The following is a 20,359-nucleotide window of genomic DNA, read 5'->3' as shown; positions in this document are numbered from 1 at the left end:
TCCTAATGCAATTAGGAATGGTTTTAGTCTTATAGATTCTTCTAGATGATTCTTTTCATTCCTAATTCAATTAGCATTGATAAATTGACTTTTGTTGACTTTTTAGAGTTTTAATCAGAACAAAAGTGTTTTTGAGAAAAATACGATTTTACAGTTAAATTCTATCTGATTTTAGAAAACGCGCCAAAAACCTGATTAGCGCCTAACGCCAGCATTAGCGCCTGGCGCTAGCATTAGCGACTGGCGCTAATTCTGTTTTTTCGCGTCAGAACTCTTGTTTGATTTTCTATCTTTTTGGCTTATTTTCTCTATAAATAACCTCCTAAAAACTCCGTTTTCAGACATCAATTCTTCTCATCAATTTCCATCAATTCTCTAATTCTCTCTCTCACCAACTCTCATCAAGAATTTCTTGATTCTCTCTCTCTTTCTAGCCTAGCCCTTTTACAAACACAATTCCTCATATATTAGCACTAGACACACCTAGCCAAGTTCAAAATTGCCTTCGCCCTAGACGTGAAAGGTTTTAATTCATGAGGGTTTGGTCCCAAATCTCTATTTCAATTATTTAATTTAATTGTTTGATTTTATTATTTTCCTTGAAGTTAATAACGTGTGTATTTTGTTATTAGAAAGAGGTACGAGACATCCAAGTAAGTGCTTTAATTGTTTGAATTGATATTATGATATAGAAATTATGTCTAGGTTGTTATTATGATTCCTAGTGTCACGTTAGGATGTTTTGATTTTCCTAGTATCATTTTTAGGGTAATAACTTTAATTTCTAAAATCAAATATGACAATTGTGATTCCTGCGATGCTTCCTATTTTCTTTCCTAATATTCATGTTAGTATCGTGTTAGGGCTAAAGTTTTGATCTTTATTATTTAGTGACATGCTAGGGTTTGTTATTAATCTTGTTAGTATCATGCCTAGGATCTTGCTATTATTATTATTATTATTATTATTATTATTATTATTATTATTATTATTATTATTATTATTATTATTATTATTATTATTATTATTATTATTATTATTATTATTATTATTATTATTATTATTATTATTATTATTATTATTATTATTATTATTATTATTATTATTATTATTATTATTATTATTATTATGATTATTATTATGTTGCTTGATTATATTATATTTATTTATTGTTATTGCTTGATCACGCCTTTTATGCATGTTTAAAGGGAATTTGTACTTGTAATCACGCTTAATAAGATAATTAATAATCTTGTTTAGGGTTAATATGATTATAATTCAAGTGATCGCCAATAATAGATTTGTTTATGCATTAATATTCAACCAACATAGATAAACAGGTTTAGGGTTAAACTTAATGATTGCATGTTAGTCAGAAAGCGCACATGAATACGATTAAAATAAAGTAGAGGCCTATTTTTAGAGCAGGTTCAATCTCTTTTAGGTTGGATTTGTACCTTCATCCCCGAACTACCAGTCATGGTTCCAGACCTATTGGAGTTGACGATCTCCTGGATCGTTAAGGGGTGTAACCTTAACCTCGTGAACGGTTTACAAGTTCCTAAAACTTGTTGGCGACTCTTTTTCTCTATCTTCTTTCCCTTTGGACGCCACCGTACTTTAGTGTATGATCACAGTGGGGTTCAAGTTTGGGATAATGTTTGAAATATTCCCTACACTATTATTCCCATAGCGAGTCCCATCAGCTCGAACGGCAAAAGTCAAGACATCATCACGTTCAGATTGCACCCGAGAAGAATTGCGAAGCCTTTCCTCTTGAATAAGAGTTTGATAAGCACGATCCAAAGTAGGAAAAGGATATTGGGATAGTAAATTCGACCTTGCTGTATCTTCTTTCCCTTTGGACGCCACCGTACTTTAGTGTATGATCACAGTGGGGTTCAAGTTTGGGATAATGTTTGAAATATTCCCTACACTATTATTCCCATAGCGAGTCCCATCAGCTCGAACGGCAAAAGTCAAGACATCATCACGTTCAGATTTTACCTGAGAAGAATTGCGAAGCCTTTCCTATTGAATAAGAGTTTGATAAGCACGATCCAAAGTAGGAAAAGGATATTGGGACAGTAAATTCGACCTTGCTGTACCATAGAGTTCCTCATTAATTCCATACAAAAATTGATGAAAGCATTCTTCGTCTAAACGTTTTTGAAGATGTTTAGGAAAGTCACACTTACACCCACCACAAGTGCAGCCACAGCAAGAGCAAGCAAGGATGGGCTCATATGAAGCCAATTCATCCCACAACACCTGTAATTTACCAAAATAATCAACCACACTGGTGGTTTTTTATTGTCGACAATCAGCCAGAGCACTCTTAATTTGTTGAATTCGTGGCCCATTGCTAACACGGAAATGATCCCTGAGCAAGTTCCATAGAGGTTCTGCTTCTTCTAAATAAGGAATTGTTTGCTTCACCGAAGGATCAATGGTATTCAAGATCCATTGCACCAACATAGCTTGAACACAACGCCAATCCAAGAGCCTTTCTTTATCAGTTGGTTTTGTAATAGAGTCGTCAATGAACTCAAACTTTCTGCGAGACATTAGAGAAAGCCGAATTGACCTCGACCATTCCTCATAATTGTTGCCTCGAAATGTAACAGTAGAAATGACATTACCCGGACCATCACCCAATCCAAGATAGTATGGAGAAGTAGTGTCAATTTTCGATGACTTAACAGCCTCCTTGGCTTCCATGGAAGAAAATGGAAAAAAAATGAAGGGAGAAGGTGGAGTGAGTCTTGACGGCTATTCTAGCCTGATACCATGTAGAGAATGGTAATTCCCCTTAGGGTTGTGATTCCACTAAGCAAATATATATACAAGCTAAAATATTGGAGTACGGGATTTGACTAATTACAAGTACAACAAAACAATAAAGCCCATAACTTAACTACTTAGGCCTAGAATGTACATATAAATATTAATCCCAACAAAAGATTCTACAATTGAAGTTCCAAGGAGATAGCAAGGTGAGAAGTATTAAACTTAGATCTTTAAGAAGAGATTCTGAAAATTTAATGATGAAAGATAATGAGTTCATTAAAGATTATTTTTAAAATATTATTGAGATTATTAATCAAATAAAATCATATGGAGAAGAAATTTTGGATGAGAAAATTGTGAAGAAAATTTTAGTATCATTAAATGACAAATTTGATAATATAGTTACAATAATTGAAGAAACAAAAGATTTATCCAACTTTACTCTTGATCAACTTATAGGATCTCTAGAGTTTCATAAATAAAGAAAAAATTGTCAAAGTAATGAAAATATGATGGAGACCGCGCTTGCAGCAAAATCTTCCCTTAAACACCAAGAAAGAATTCAAGAGTGGGTCCATGAAGAAAACCGAGGGTGAAGATGATGAAATTCACTATAATGACAAGATACGATGAATAAATTAATTTTGAAAATTTTGTAAGAGAACTAACCATGACAGGGAAAATTTCTACTTCAAAGAGTAATCGCAATATTGGATATGCGAAAAATTTGGCAATATGAAAGAATTGTAGGGGAAATAATGAAAAAATCTTGTTTTGAAGAAGAAAATTAGGAAGTAGTTAATAGCAAAGTGCATTAACAAAAACAACTGGTGTTATGAGCACCAAAATTAGAAGGAAAAAAAGAGATAGATTCGAAAGAAAAAATTAGGGAGATACCTAGTGACACAAGCATCGGTTAGAAAAATGGTGACACAAACAACAAAATTATCAAAAAGAAAGACAACAAATTAAGATTGGTAACATGAGTACCAACACAAAGACAAGAAGAAGAGTCAAGATTAGAGGTTGTCAGTGATAGAAGAAGAAACAACATCTGAGGCAGTTGGTGACTGATGAGTTATGGCACTCATTTGATGAGCATTTAGGTTGTTTTTACCTTCTTTTCATAGCTTTGTTTCTTAATAAGTGCTTAGATTTGTGCTTTTTGCCTTTATTTCCCTTTTCTCTCTTGTTTTGTGTTTTTATGGTTTGTCTAGTCTTTTCTCATTTATTTGTTTTGTTTTCATGGTTGTAGGTATTGTACGAGGTTCGAGTCTTAATATTGATGATTTTCCAAGTTGGAAGATGCTTGTGGAGTAAGCTCAAAGCATTGAGAAAGCACAAGATGCAAGGAAGTGGATGCTCCAAATTCTAGCTCTTGCGCTCTCGAGCCGTGCTCCCATGAAGAAGTGGTGTTGAACCCACCAAGAGAGCTCCTAGCTATTGCCTTTACCATCATGCATCATCCGGAGCTCGCGGGTTCATTATCGAGTGCACAAAGCGGCAAAGAAGACGGAAGAAACCCAGATCAGAGAGGGCGGGCGCACCACCAACCAGCGCGGGCGTGCGCCTCTGCCCGCATGGGCACTCCTCCCTATTTCCGGCTTTGCTTGATTTCCTTTTCTGCGCCTCATATAAATACCTTTCTCAACCGATTTTTAAAGGAGATTGAGATTGAAGTTAGATCATATTCTTAGCTTAGTTGAGAGCTTCTCTCTCTAGATTTAGGGTTAGTTTTAGGAGTAGATTTTAGAGAGAGAAAGTGAAGAATTTCAATGGTTATTTGAGAGGTTGAAAATTTAAGATGACAATTGTGGTGAAGATCTCCATTACTCCCTCCGTTTTTAAATACTTGCTCCACATTCCATTTGCGGCTGTTTTTAAATACTTGTTCCATTTCCTTATTTTGAAAGTTTTAACAATATTTAATCAATTTCTCTCACCTAGTGGTCCCAACATATCTTCTCTCTCCTCCAATTCTCTCCACTACTTTTGCTTTCTATAATTTTTTATTTTTCCACCAACCCCACTACCTCTATATTTTATTACTTTCTCCGATTTCTCCTAAAACTCCGTGAATGGAGAAATGGAGCAAGTATTTGAAAACAGAGGGAGTATCAATCAACGAGGATTTCTCACTCTCTCTCCTCTTTATTGCTTTGTTTGATTTCATATTTGTTTGGTGTGATTTTGATGCATGTTTGATTTTTGATTAGTGTAATTGTTCTCCATATTTTGTTGATTCTTAATTCCTTTAGTTGATTGTTGATAGATGATGATATTTGAGTAGTTGTTTGGCTAGGAATTGGGTGAAACTTTTATGATTAATTGATTGTGATTAATTTGGAAATTGTGTTGATTGATTATTGAGATTAAAGTGATTAATGGAAATTGTGCATGTGTGTAATTCGATCACGCCTTGAGAATTATGCTAGATTGCATTGTAATTGCTAATGACACGAACAATTTATTTAGGAATTGCAATTATCGATTGGTTTGGATTGTGATTCTCTTAGTTTGTTATTCGTAGAGACATCTAGCTTAACGATCGATTAGGAGATAGATCTTTAATTCCAATTGATTGCTCTTATCATTAGTCTTCACAACCATTGATTGGCATGTTTGTCCCAAGTTGTTACAATAATTGTCATGATTACTTGTTGATCCCCGTTCCTAGTGTTCTATTTCCTTGGTTGTTTATTTTGTTAGTTTTACCTCTTTATCTTTGACTTCGACCTAGCTTAGGCGCCCAAATTGAAATCATTTGAACATTACTGTTCCTTTGGGTTCGACCCTTGACTTGCCTTTATACTTGTATTTAGGTTTGTTAAGTCTTTATAAACTTAGTTTGACCGAAGGAGGATTATAAATTTAGTTTCAACAACCTAGTGCCCTCTTCGAACTGGGTTTCTTCCGTCTTATGCCGCTTCGTGCACCCGATAATGAACCCGCGAGCTCCGGATGATGCATGATTATGGTAAAGGTAGTAGCTAGGAGCTATCTTGGTGGGTTCAACATCACTTCTTCATGGGAGCACGGCTCCAAGAGCTAGAACTTGGAGTATCCACTTCCTTGCATCTTGTGCTTTCTCAATGCTATGAGCTTACTCCACAAGAATCTTCCAACTTGAAAAATCATCACTATCGAGACCCGAACCTCGTACAATACCTACAAGAGAACAAATAAAGGAGAAAAGACTAGAAAAACCATAAAAACACAAAACAAGAGAGAAAAGGGAAATAAAGGGAAAAGGCATAAATCTAAGCATTAAATTAAGAAAGAAAGCTATGAAAAGAAGGTAAAAACAACCTTAATGCTCATCAAATGAGTGCCATTCATGGCACTCATCAGTGACAAGAGCATCAACAAAACTAAAAGAAAACTTCAAGAATACAGTTAAGAGTACAAGATTTTTCAAATTAAGGGGGAGTGTTCAAAAGTGTAACTTAAAAAAATCTAAGTAAATACCTACAATTAGCTAGATAATTCTAGGATAAACCTATTGTAATACCCGAATATTTTATGATTTTATATATAGTTTATATTTATTTATTAAATAACTTTCCTATTCTCATATTTTATTTTAGAGTTCGGAAAGTTTTAAAACCCTATTTTAATTTAAATAGGACTCCTTTTATCAACAACTATAATTTATCTTAAACCCTAATAAAGTTATTGTATTTGATAAAAAAAAAAAAAAGAAAAGCAGTCGCAGCCGCTTTCAATCTGCCGTGATATTCATATATTAACCAAACTCAAACATTGATTTCTTGTAAACAAAATTCTATTTCATCTCCAATCTCCATTATCTTCTTATCATTTTATAAATTAAAGATTCCCACCATATTTTGTGTAAGGAAGGCTACTTTGATTATCGTAGTTCTATCATAATTATTGAAAGGTAATCACACTATCAACTCTTAATTAGATCGTTTGTTTATAATTTGATGGTATTATTTATTTTATGTAATCACACTTTATCAATTTGGAGATGTTTGATTAATTTGATTGTATTATTTGTTATGTGTAATCACACAAAATTTAGAGATGTTTGTATTATATTTCGTTTTATTATTATGTGTGATATGGTTTATTAATGGTACTCCTTGTATATATGATTAATTATTATGATATTGTATGATTTGATTTGATTTGAATATCATATTACTTTTGTTGTATATAATTGATTGTACAATTATTTCTAGGGTTTTTAATGTTGTTGTTATAGGGAGTATTGTTTTATTGAGGTTTTAGGGTTGTTAATGCAGAGTATTATTTTTGGGTTGAGATTTGATTATTTTGGGTGCTAGTATTATTACCCTAAGAGTTGAGATATTTATTAATCGAATTGTTATGTTATTTGGGAATCTGTGCCATTGTTGAGATATACATTATTAGTTGTGAATGATTATTTGATCAAGTATGAGATCAAAAGGTTGAGAAATTATTATTTTATTCTTGGTTTGAGGCTCGGCGTTATAAACCTTAGTCCTTGGCATGTTGGTAAGGAGATAATGATCATGAGTTAAGAATGAGGTACAATCTTTATTATTTATTTTTCTATGGTCCCCTACAGTGGGAATTGGCCCGTATGTGGTCTGGTTCAAGGTGTTTTCTAATTATTGGGAGTATTCAAGTTTTTTATACTTGTTGGTTTTATTCGAATTACCCATGTCCAAGGCTAGGTATAGAACAAAGAGCATGGCACACTTATTGGGTATGATCAGTTAATTGAGTAAAGGTTCGTATTATTATTCAAGGTTATTTTCAGAGTACAATGTGTTATGTAGTTTTGAACTACATTATTTAATTGAGCTCGTAATGTTAATTATTCTATTATACTCTGTATTCTTATATATGGTGATTACTCAGCTTTTTGCTGACGTGTGTGTTATTTTGTTGTGCTACTTGTGTCTGCGGTCATGTCTTTTTCTTATGGTGGCCCTGCGACGATCTATTTTGGAATTTGTCCTTAATGGTGAGCAGACGAGATTGTTTTAGCAGGTTGATCAAGTGATCGCAGCTAAAGGAGCTCAAGTGTTTCGATTAGTTTGTTATAACAAGTTTGTAAAGTTGTACAAATAGCTCACCTAGATTATTGGGTTGTAATTATTGGGATTTTGTAAGCCTTAGCACTTGACAGATTGTCGAGTGTGGCGGTAATACCTCCGATTTAGGTGTATCCTTCCGCAATTTTATTTAAAGGTTGTTTATTTTCCTTTATTTATTGTTTATTATTAGCTAGTAAATCGGGGGTGTTACAAATTGGTATCAAGAGCCTAACCGCTCGTGGGATTTACGCAGGGATCTTCATATCCCAGCGTGGTTCTTGTTTAGGGATGAACCTGTTAATTAAGAATTAGGATTAAAATTGACAAAGGTTAAGCCGTTTCAAGAGTGTTTCTTTATGTGCTCATGCTTGTTATATGTGTTCCTTTTTATGTGACTAACTTTGAGTTCGAGGACGAACTCCTTTTTAAGGGGATAGTATGTAATACCCCTAATATTTTAGTACTCTATCTATATATATTTTATTAAGAAAAGTTTGATTTAGTGCTTATTTTTCTACTCTAAGTTTCGGGGACGAAACTTGTTTTAAGGAGGGTAGATTGTAATACCCTAAACTTTTCTGTTTTAAGTTTCGAGGACGAAACTTGTTTTAAGGAGGGTAGATTGTAATACCCGAATATTTTATGATTTTATATATAGTTTATATTTATTTATTAAATAACTTTCCTATTCTCATATTTTATTTTAGAGTTCGGAAAGTTTTAAAACCCTATTTTAATTTAAATAGGACTCCTTTTATCAACAACTATAATTTATCTTAAACCCTAATAAAGTTATTGTATTTGATAAAAAAAAAAAAAAGAAAAGCAGTCGCAGCCGCTTTCAATCTGCCGTGATATTCATATATTAACCAAACTCAAACATTGATTTCTTGTAAACAAAATTCTATTTCATCTCCAATCTCCATTATCTTCTTATCATTTTATAAATTAAAGATTCCCACCATATTTTGTGTAAGGAAGGCTACTTTGATTATCGTAGTTCTATCATAATTATTGAAAGGTAATCACACTATCAACTCTTAATTAGATCGTTTGTTTATAATTTGATGGTATTATTTATTTTATGTAATCACACTTTATCAATTTGGAGATGTTTGATTAATTTGATTGTATTATTTGTTATGTGTAATCACACAAAATTTAGAGATGTTTGTATTATATTTCGTTTTATTATTATGTGTGATATGGTTTATTAATGGTACTCCTTGTATATATGATTAATTATTATGATATTGTATGATTTGATTTGATTTGAATATCATATTACTTTTGTTGTATATAATTGATTGTACAATTATTTCTAGGGTTTTTAATGTTGTTGTTATAGGGAGTATTGTTTTATTGAGGTTTTAGGGTTGTTAATGCAGAGTATTATTTTTGGGTTGAGATTTGATTATTTTGGGTGCTAGTATTATTACCCTAAGAGTTGAGATATTTATTAATCGAATTGTTATGTTATTTGGGAATCTGTGCCATTGTTGAGATATACATTATTAGTTGTGAATGATTATTTGATCAAGTATGAGATCAAAAGGTTGAGAAATTATTATTTTATTCTTGGTTTGAGGCTCGGCGTTATAAACCTTAGTCCTTGGCATGTTGGTAAGGAGATAATGATCATGAGTTAAGAATGAGGTACAATCTTTATTATTTATTTTTCTATGGTCCCCTACAGTGGGAATTGGCCCGTATGTGGTCTGGTTCAAGGTGTTTTCTAATTATTGGGAGTATTCAAGTTTTTTATACTTGTTGGTTTTATTCGAATTACCCATGTCCAAGGCTAGGTATAGAACAAAGAGCATGGCACACTTATTGGGTATGATCAGTTAATTGAGTAAAGGTTCGTATTATTATTCAAGGTTATTTTCAGAGTACAATGTGTTATGTAGTTTTGAACTACATTATTTAATTGAGCTCGTAATGTTAATTATTCTATTATACTCTGTATTCTTATATATGGTGATTACTCAGCTTTTTGCTGACGTGTGTGTTATTTTGTTGTGCTACTTGTGTCTGCGGTCATGTCTTTTTCTTATGGTGGCCCTGCGACGATCTATTTTGGAATTTGTCCTTAATGGTGAGCAGACGAGATTGTTTTAGCAGGTTGATCAAGTGATCGCAGCTAAAGGAGCTCAAGTGTTTCGATTAGTTTGTTATAACAAGTTTGTAAAGTTGTACAAATAGCTCACCTAGATTATTGGGTTGTAATTATTGGGATTTTGTAAGCCTTAGCACTTGACAGATTGTCGAGTGTGGCGGTAATACCTCCGATTTAGGTGTATGCTTCCGCAATTTTATTTAAAGGTTGTTTATTTTCCTTTATTTATTGTTTATTATTAGCTAGTAAATCGGGGGTGTTACACCTATTGTCATGAATATATGGTGAAATCTAGTCAATGTAAGAAATTAAGTTAGAGAGTAATCTAGAACAAGCTAGAAAGGTAGGTGTGTTAGTGGAAGCAATTATATATAACCGACATATACTACTATAAAAAGAACTTACCATGCATTTGTAAGCAATTAACCCCATGCAATAAAGCCCTTACATTTCCAACCCACTACTGCTTCCACTTGCCTAATTTATAAAATATAATGCTACTTTACAAGGTTCTAAACACAATTATCTTACTTAAAAAAAACAGTTTTAAATTCTAAGAAACAACATCACAAATTCTAAACCAACAATACAAACAATCAACCACTTTATATGTTATAAGAAACCAGATCACAAATTATAAACCAATAATACATAAAGCATAAACAGAATTCAAAATAGCAAACAATGATTTAAAGCATAAATAAATCAATTAATTAATTTTACCATAATTGAATGTTAACAAATTTGACCCTTTTTTATAAGAAGAGAACTTTACCATAATAAAGAATAGTAGTAATTAATATCCTAGCAAATTGTTGGAGGTTAATGATCCCTTCAATTGATGTGTTGCAACAAAAACTAAGTAATGAAGAAGATTTAAAGAAGATTATTCCTAAAACTTGACTATCTGGTAATTTAAACCCATAGACAAGAAATAAATTCTTCAATTTTGACTAGTAATACATTTAGCAACACTGAAAACAACACTTGAGCTGGTTGTTAAGTCACATTAGATCGGATCATGTATTCTAGCTAGATATCCAAGGTTTTTAATCTCTAACTGAAAAAGGTTCTCACCTGTTTGCTTAAGAAACTTTATTATAACATTTCAGATCAGATACGACACTTGCTTTATAATATGACCTTCAAGTGATGGAGTGCAAACCATATTTTGTTGTACATTAACTCATTTTTGTATGATCTCTCTTGTCTAAGAAAGAATTTCATAATGGTTTAAGTGGCCATGTCTAATGAAACTAAATACATTAAAATTAAAATAATGAAAAATGAGGTTAAATATTATTACATGAAAAAGAGATTCATATACATTTATAGTAAGCATGGAATTAAAAGAGTTACCATATTTTATCGCTCCCAATTGCACTTTAATGATCATCCTCCTCATCATAGTTGTAATACCCTGTAATTTTATACGTATTTTATTTAAAATTAGTATATGGGGGTAGTTAAATAATTTGAAATAAATTATTTATGATATTTTAATTATTTATTTTAAACAAGTTTGGAAATATTTTATAAAAGGAAAGTTTTATATAATTAATTATTATATTAAGTTGGAATTTAATTTAGAAAAGTTTTATTTTAGTACAGTTTAATTAGGAAAGGGATTAAGAAAGATTAAAAAAAAAAAAAAAAAGGGGGAAAGTTTAGGTAATAAGAAGAGTTTCTAGAGAAAGGGGTATAAATATTCAACACATGGACGAATTAAACTTTGCCCAGAGTAGAGAAAACCTAATTAAGGTAAACTTTCTCTCCCTTTTCCTTTATTTTTCTCTCTTTTTCTTTCTTTTTCCACTTCCCCTTTTTCGGTTCACCACCGCCGGCCACCACCACCGTACCCATGGTGGGCCGCCGGCAACCACTAGCACCAGCCGACAGCGGTGGCGACCACAAGCAGGCTGGCAGCAGCAAGCAGTGGCACCGGCCTGCTGTCTGACCACCTTATCTTCGAAAAAAAAAATTAATCTTTCGTTTTTATTTTTGTTTATACCTTAGATCTAATTATAAATAAAGGGTTTTGTGTTGATTTTATGATAATTGATATTAAGTATGGTGCAAATTAATTTTCAGATTTAAATTCTAATTAAAAAGCCCCAATTTTGAAACCCTAGATTCATAAATAATTGAGTATTGAAGGATTATGATTTAAGGTGGTTTAAACCTTTAATTTAAGGGTTTTAAAACATAATTACAGAAAGTTTTTATTAATGTATATTGCTGGATTTTTTGGTAGCTTAGTATGCTAAAAATCAAGTTTCTTGAAAGGATTTTAATTACCCATTAATTGGGATTAAAGTATGAGCTTTTAAATAAATTATCAGCTTGTTTTAATTAATTATGAGTGTTTTAATAAGAGTATATATTGCTGGAAATTTGTATAGAGTGAATTTGAATGCCATATTATGATTTTGGTTTGTAGAAGACTTTGAAGTGAGTGATTTCTATTAGTCGTGACGATATTAAGATCGTATTTCAAGGTACGTTCGCGTACTTAGCATATTTTTGATAATATAGTGGCGTGCTTGATGTGATTAATTAATTCCAAGTAGTACCATATTAGATTATGATTGGAAATTGTGGTTTGGTTGTTATTGGTGATTGAATTATGAAGCATGATTTATTTGTGATGGATTATTGATTTGGAAATAATCGTTTGACATGTTGACCATACTTTTATTTATGGCATGAAAATGTGTTCTACGACAGCTAAAAGTCGTCGCTAAATATTGTAAACCGTTGTATTGTAACATTTTACGACAGTTTTAGGATGTCGTAGATATTTTAATTTTTTTTACCTTTATTTTAGAAACCCAGCGACGGTTTAAATAGTCTAAAACTGTCGTAATTCTACAACGGGGTGTAAAACTGTCGTAAAATTTAAACTTTTGCGACAATTGTACTGGCCGTCGTAATCAAACTGTCGTATTATGCCCGGATTCTAGTAGTGAGGCACAGTAGTCGGCCGGTGGTCGCCAGCTCCTGCTGGCCGCCAGTGGTTGGTGGTGGCACCGGTGGGAGAGAAAAGGGGAGATAGAGTGGTGTGGGAAAGAGAGAGATAAAGGAGAGGAAAATAAAGAGTGAACTTTTGGGGTTTTTTTGTGAAATCTGACAATAATGATTTTTTGAGTTTAAAATCTTAAAGGTTTTTAAGTATTTATACTCCGATCCCTTTTTAAAACAAAAACTCATAATGACAAAGCTATCATTACTAAATTCTTCTGCCCCTTAACTTTTCCTTTGGGGCCATCTTATTTGGCTCTTAAGTGTCCTTAATTTCCCAACAAGTTGGTCCAACCATTTAAATAAAGATGACCTAATTTAAAATACTTTTATTGCCTCAACTCATGACTCATTTAATTTTATGCACACTTATATGATATTTAAATAATTAATTCGTTTTAAAATTAAATATAATGAATCATTTTAATTTATAAAATAAATATAAAAAGTAATTTATAAGTATAAAAAATTATAAAAATACAAATTAAGTATTACACGAGAGTTCATGTGAGAGAATGAGAAAAACCTTAAGCATGGGAGATTGTGTGACAAGAGAAGAAAGAATATGAAGGCAGGGGTTCGGAAAGAAAGGCATTCTCGTTGAATTGATCGATGTATTTGTAGTTTTGAAAAGAATGGCGTACCTTTTTAATTGCTGATTCTGGGTTCGAAATAAATGACATTACCATTAAGGAATAAATAAAACTTAAACAAGAGGTTTTGTGTAAAAGGAGTGATCAATTGTACGTATTTTTCATTAATTGCGTCCGATACAGAGTGATTGTAGAGTTTACTTTTTTTTTTTTTAGAATTGAATTATACGTATATTCATATATTGCGTATAATAGTGTGCGATTTTGAAGATTTTTTTTCTATTTTATACATTATATTCATAATTAACGAATAATAGTGTCAGAATTATTGTGAGAGTTCACAAATTAATTTTTTATTATTTTTTGAAAAAAAAGACTTTTTTTAGACTATGTTGATCACGGTGAATTTTGATGATTTTACCGAAAGGAAGAACGTGGCATGATCAAGTATTCAAGTTCAAGAAGTTTTTTTTTTTTTAATTGGCAGATCGTTTGATGATTACATTGCATGTTGCATCTTATGATAACAAGATGCAGATTTTATTTTATTGTCCAAGTCGGACGTTCGAGCTCTACACCTCCGACTTGAGAGAAGGTATTGAGAAAGGAATGTATTGTGATATGGTATTATGAGAATAATACCATATGAGATATTATTGTGAAAAGATAAATATTTATGATTATTGTCCAAGTCAGACGTTCTCTTTATCAAAGAAAGTAATAGATAAATATATAATGTGAAATTGAACGTTACATAAACACAAATTCTCTAAAAAGGTGGGTGTATAATAATTTATTGTAAGACATGTTAAAGTTATCATAAAAGTATTAACCTTTTATACTACAAGAGTTTTTATTTTATCTAATATTAAATTTTATCTAACAAAAAACTTATAATGTATTACATAAATCATATTATTCTTTATATTATGTAATTATAAATATATAAGAAATGTCATTCAAAAAATGAATATATAAGAAATTACAAATTAAAATAAAACTTAATCAGTGACACATTAAAAATTACCCAAGTCATTAAAGTTACTATAAAACTAATTAACGTTATCTTTAATTTGTCCGTCTTACAATAAAATTAACGGATACCCACCTTTACGATTCTTATATAAATTTCACCGAGATATAATGTGAAGTTTGACCCACATGGCCACATGACTATAGATTATTATTATTTGTGGCTTAATTGCTCGAATTCAAATTTACTACTCCTTTTAAAACTTTTTGAACATTACTATAACGTACTTCCCTAATCCATTGATGGTGTAGATTTTAAAATGAACAAATAATTTCTACAAATTAAAAATCTTAACTCATTAAAGCCTAAGCAAGATTATGTCACAAAAACAAGTGTTTATTTATATTATAAAAACGTACATTTGCTTAAGAGTGGTAATTAAACACACCCTTAAACACCATGACATACATAGAAACTACAGATCGATTAAACGAAAAGATGAAGAGTGAAAGTCAACATCACTCTTCTTACTACTGTTACATTTTATTCATCCAACATTTATAGCCGTTGTGAAGCTACCATGCATACTACTACGTACTCTGATCACTTTTTTATTGATAGTGTTTTTCAGCTTAAAACCATCCAGTGAACTCCATGAAGGAAGCCAACATAGGGTGCCTTCGGAACTGTCTTTCACACCTCTTTTCGCATTCGAAACCTTGTCCTTGCCTCTCGCATCGCTGCTGGCATTCACGGAAACGGCGTTGTTGTTGCTGGTCGTGACGGCGAGGGTTCTCATCTTCATCTTCATAGTGTCTGCCTTGGCCTCCCTCTTGCTGTCTTTGGAACTCTCTTTGGCACCTCTGCTGGCATTCGTGTCCTTGCTGTTGTCTCTGGCATCTCTGCTGGCACTCCCTAAGGCGTTGTTGTGGCTGATCACGGTGAGGGTTATCGGATTCCTCATTGTCTTCGTCTTGGTAGCTTCTTCCTTGGCCTCTCTGTTGCTGCCTCTCGAACTCCCTTTGGCACCTCTCCTGGCATTGGTGTCCTTGTTGTTGTCTCTGGCACCTCTGCTGGCATTCCCTGAGGCGTTCTTGTGGGTGTTCACGATCACGCCTGTTCTCGGTCTCCTCTACATCGTCTTCGTATTGCCTTCCTTGGCCTCTCTGTTGCTGCCTTTGGAACTCCCTTTGGCACCTCTCCTGGCATTGAAACCCTTCCTGTTGCCTCTGGCATCTCTGCTGGCATTCCCTAAGGCGTTGTTGTGGTTGATCACGATCATACCGGTTCTCATCGGTCTCCTCAACATCATCATCACGCCTTCCTTGGCGTCTCTCTTGCTGCCTTTGGAACTCCCTTTGGCATCTCTCCTGGCATTGAAACCCTTCTTGTTGCCTTTGGCATCTCTGCTGGCATTCCCTAAGGCGTTGTTGTGGTTGATCGCGGTCATATCGGTTCTCATCAGTCTCCTCAACATCATCATCACGCCCTCCTTTGCGTCTCTCTTGCTGCCTTTGGAACTCCCTTTGGCATCTCTCCTGGCATTCAAACCCTTCCTGTTGCCTCTGGCATCTCCTTTGGCATTCCCTGAGTCGCTGTTGTGCCTGTCCACGGTGGGGGTTATCAGATTCCTCTTCGCTGTCGCGGCTTCCCCTTCTTTGCTCCTGACACTTCCTTTGACACTCAAATTTCTGACTACCCCTCTGCCTCTCACACCTTTGTTGGCACTCATGGTAGCTCCTACGATCCTCCCTATCTTCGGAGTCGAAATCGTTATCAACCTCATCATCAGACTGCCTACCTCTTTGCTGCCTCTCCCTACGCCTAATCTTCTCATCAACACACCTCTTCTCACACTCCCACTCCCTTTCAACACCACCGCGCTTAGATTCGCCCCTGCATTCTCTCTGGCACTCCTGCAAGTACTCCTGAGGGTCGCCACGACGAGGATTAATCATTGCATCAAGCAACTCCTCATCGTAACTACTACCCCATTGACCTCTCTCCCCCTGCTGCCTCTCTCTGTAATCCTCGTGACATTCCTGGATACATTCGCCCTGTTCACGGCCGTGTTGCTGCCTCTGGCAGTGCTGCATGCACTCCCTCAGCTCATGCCGTGGGTCGCGCTCATGGTGGGGGTTAGGCAACCGGATAGCTAACGATGAAGTTAGGAGAACCGAAAGGAAAAGGAAAAACAAAGGTGTTTTGGACTTGAAATTCATGATGATGAACTCAGGTTGTATATATTACTGATTGTTTGATTTTGTGATGGATGAAATTGAAGTGCAAAATCACTCCAAATTTATAGAGATCATGAAGTTACAAACTTACAAAAATAGTAATAACACTTGGTGCAAAAGTTAGCATGCAAATTGACGAGTGTTTAAGGGGGTAAAATTGAGGTGTCGAATATAGGAAGAAATGGAGGACAGCAATATGTATGTCGCTAGAGCTGATCACGAGCTCGCACGCCGCGTATTGCTTGAGTGGGGCATAGGATATCAGGAATTGGAAATTTGGGATAGTGACAAAAGTAGTGATTTTTTTAGTGGAAGTGTTGCATTGATTTGTTTATTTTGGCAGTAGTGAATTGAAGGAAGGGATTGTATTTTGCTACCAAAAGGTTGGCACCTGTCATCTCATACATATGCGTGTGAGTGCGTGTGTGACATCTCGTAATTGAATATAACTTGAGATTGATCTAAGTTTTTTAGTGTAATACTTGAGCATTTGATTAACCATATACGGGCATTTCGAAATTTAACACTGTCTAAAAAAAATTACAAGGTACGTTTTATTATTAGGAAAATTTATCAAAAATAACCAAATCTTTGCTCTGTGTTTCAAAAATAAGCAAACTTTTTAGTTAACTCATATTTAGTTGATCTTTATGGTGTATTTTATTTTTTTAAATAAGTCAGATAGCCTACAACTTACCAAATAGGTCACTTTTTTTTTCTAATTCTAATTAATTTGTTTCTTATTTTATAATTGATGATTAATTAAATTGTAATGCCTTCGTTTTTATTTAGTTGACACATTTCTGTTATCACGCTTGACAACGCATATTTTTAAAGCTTAATATCTCTAATTATCAATATTGTAAAATTATAAAAAGTGGATATTAGTAAAATATACATCGATACGATTCAAACAAGATCTCACATGATTATATTTTATTATATCTATATATAAATCCTAAAATGAAGTCAAAGTGTAGTGTGTGAATAGTGTAATAAAAGTCAAACGGTGTCAACAAAAAAAAGGTAGAGTATTTTTTTTTAAAAAAAAAAAAAAAACATCACATACCACCGCTCTAAACCCATCTCCACCAGCTACCAAACAAACAACTTCCCCCTCCGACCTCCTCAGGTCCCTAACCCCTTTGTTCCCCTCCTTGAGCGCCGGCGACCCATCCTAACCCACGCAGAAAGCCCGAAACCCACCTGAACCACCCCACCTCAATTCTCCATTTTACATAATCCTTCCGAAAACCACCACATACCTCGATTCCCTACCCTAACCACCAGAATATTACCATATGGACCTTGAAACCCAACCAAACCCATCTTGAAACCCAACACCCACGTCGTCGTTGTTGTTATGCAGATTTGCGAGTTCGATTATGGGGATGTGACGCGAATTTTGGTGGTGGGGAAGGCAAGGGATAGTGGATTCGGTGGAGATTTTGAGGGTGGAGGTAGTAGGGATGGTGATATCGATGGTGGGGGTGGGAGGTGGAGCCGTGAAGGTATTTCGATGTTCTGGGTGGTATCGATGGTGGCCGACGGGGCAAGGGCAGGGAGGGGTTCTTGCTGTAATAGTGGGGCGGGTATCTAAAAAAATAAGGTTATTTTTTTAATCTTGAAAATTGACAACCACACTATGAGCATAAGCAACCTAAACAACCGGTTACACTTAAAACAAACCCGTCATGACGTATTATGAGAAAATACCCCCATAAAGATTAACTTACTCTGGGTTAATCAAAAGATTTCCTTATTTTGGGAAGACCGAGCAAAAGTTTCCTTATTCTTGAAAAAAATTTGCTTATTATTATTTGTAATTTACACACAAGGCAAAAAACATTTTTGTTTTTATTACAATATACAATAATTATTTATATTAATCCTCAATAATGTTATACTATAAAAATAATGAAAAGTAAAGGATAACTACATTTGTGAAATAGGGGTGTATATGTTGTGCTTCAAATATATATATATATATATATATATATATATATATATATATATATATATATATATATATATATATATATATATATATATATATATATATATATAATATAACGTATATTTATTAAAAAAAATAAATAAAATAAAGATAACGAAAATATTTTGTGGTAGGGGGTTAGTACATCATGGTTAGGGGTGTCAATTCGTTTAAACAGTTCGGGTTTGGGTTGGGTTTATCAGTTTCGAGTTATAACGGGTCGGTTTATAACGGATTGAAATAATAAGCGGGTCGGTTTGGGTCGGTTTTGAAAATTATCGGGTCAGTTCGGTTTGGTTTTTTTAATTGCAGTTTCTATTCGGATCGGGTCCTTATCGGGTCGGGTTCTAGTCGGTTCGGGTCATAATCAATTTGGGTTGAACTGGGTCGGTTTGAAAATGGGTTTAGCCCATTTAATGTGGGTTTCGGTTAAAAACAGTTCGGGTCTTAATCAGGACGGGTCGTAATTGGTTCGGGTCATAATCAGTTTGGGTTTAACTGGGTCGGTTCGAAAATGGGTTTCGGTTCAAAATAGATCGGGTGAAATCGGGTCCAACCATTATTGTTTCGGTTATAATCGGTTTAGATTGAACTTGGTTGGTTTGAAAACGAGTTTACCTAATTTGAAACGGGTTTCTAATCAAAATCATATCGGGTTAAAATTGAGTCGGATGATTATCGAGTCGAATTAGTCAGATAATGGGTAGGAACAAGTCATGTTATAATCAAGTCAAGTCATAAATAAGTTGGGTTTATCGAGTAGTGGGTTGAAACAGATTAGATCATAAACATATTGGGTAACAGGTTGTAAATGACTCAGTCATAACGGGTTACGGGTTTTAAACGGTTTGGTCATAACGGGCTACGGGTCGTAAACGGTTCGGTCACAACGGGTTACGGATTATAATCGGTTCGGTCACAACAGGTTACGGGTTGGAACGATTTAGGTTTATCGGATTTTTATCGGGTTTTAATGGTTTTCGGTTTAAAACGGGTCGGGTTACTATCGGGTTTAAACGTAATCGGTTTGGGTTGCTTTCAGTTTCGGGTTGTAACGGTTTGGCTTGATAACGGGTCGGGTTAGTAACGGTTTGCACAAATTCGGTTTAGTTCAGTTTCGCTTTGGAAAAAATTGGGTCGGGTCAGTTTTCGGTTTCCAAAAAACGGGTTTTAAACAGTTCAGTTCCTTTTCGGATCGATTCGAAACAGTCGGGTTTAACGGTTCGGATCAGAAACTGACAGCTCTAATCATGGTATATGTCAAATTTCAAATAAGGGCTTTGTGTGCTTAATGAGTTAATGGGGTATTGTATAGGGAATTAGGTAGTGATGGTGTGGCTGTGTGGTGAGAGGTGAAGAAAAAGAATAATTATTACCCTCATTTGAGAGAAATATATGAAGTATAATATTAGGTTGGAAAAATTGATTCTAATAATCTAACCTTTAACCGAATCAGTGCTAATAATCCCACCTTTGATTGACATTCTCTTCTAATAGTCCTTCATGACTGGTAACCTATTCTTTGGGTAAGTTAAAGTTTTTTTTTGTAATTTTTTCCTTGGTGGCAGCAGCTTCC

The 20,359-nt window shown here is 34.0% G+C and overlaps 1 protein-coding gene across 1 annotated transcript; it reads right to left on the bottom strand.

Moving 5' to 3' along the window:
- Nucleotides 1-2,310: 2,310 nt before the first annotated feature.
- LOC145632807 (uncharacterized) lies at nucleotides 2,311-2,721 on the bottom strand. The gene has a single exon (XM_081685141.1). The coding sequence runs from the start codon at nucleotides 2,719-2,721 to the stop codon at nucleotides 2,311-2,313; it is 411 nt and encodes a 136-aa protein (XP_081541267.1).
- Nucleotides 2,722-20,359: the final 17,638 nt, after the last annotated feature.

This window comes from Chenopodium album, chromosome 5 (assembly GCF_948465745.1).
Source record: "Chenopodium album chromosome 5, dcCheAlbu1.1, whole genome shotgun sequence".
In the NCBI taxonomy this organism is placed as follows: Eukaryota; Viridiplantae; Streptophyta; class Magnoliopsida; order Caryophyllales; family Amaranthaceae; genus Chenopodium; species Chenopodium album.
This window is presented reverse-complemented; position numbering and strand designations above follow the sequence as displayed.

Excerpts from the sequence above, each read along its gene's own strand:
- LOC145632807 (XM_081685141.1), bottom strand. The coding sequence starts at position 2,721 with ATGGAAGCCAAGGAGGCTGTTAAGTCATCGAAAATTGACACTACTTCT.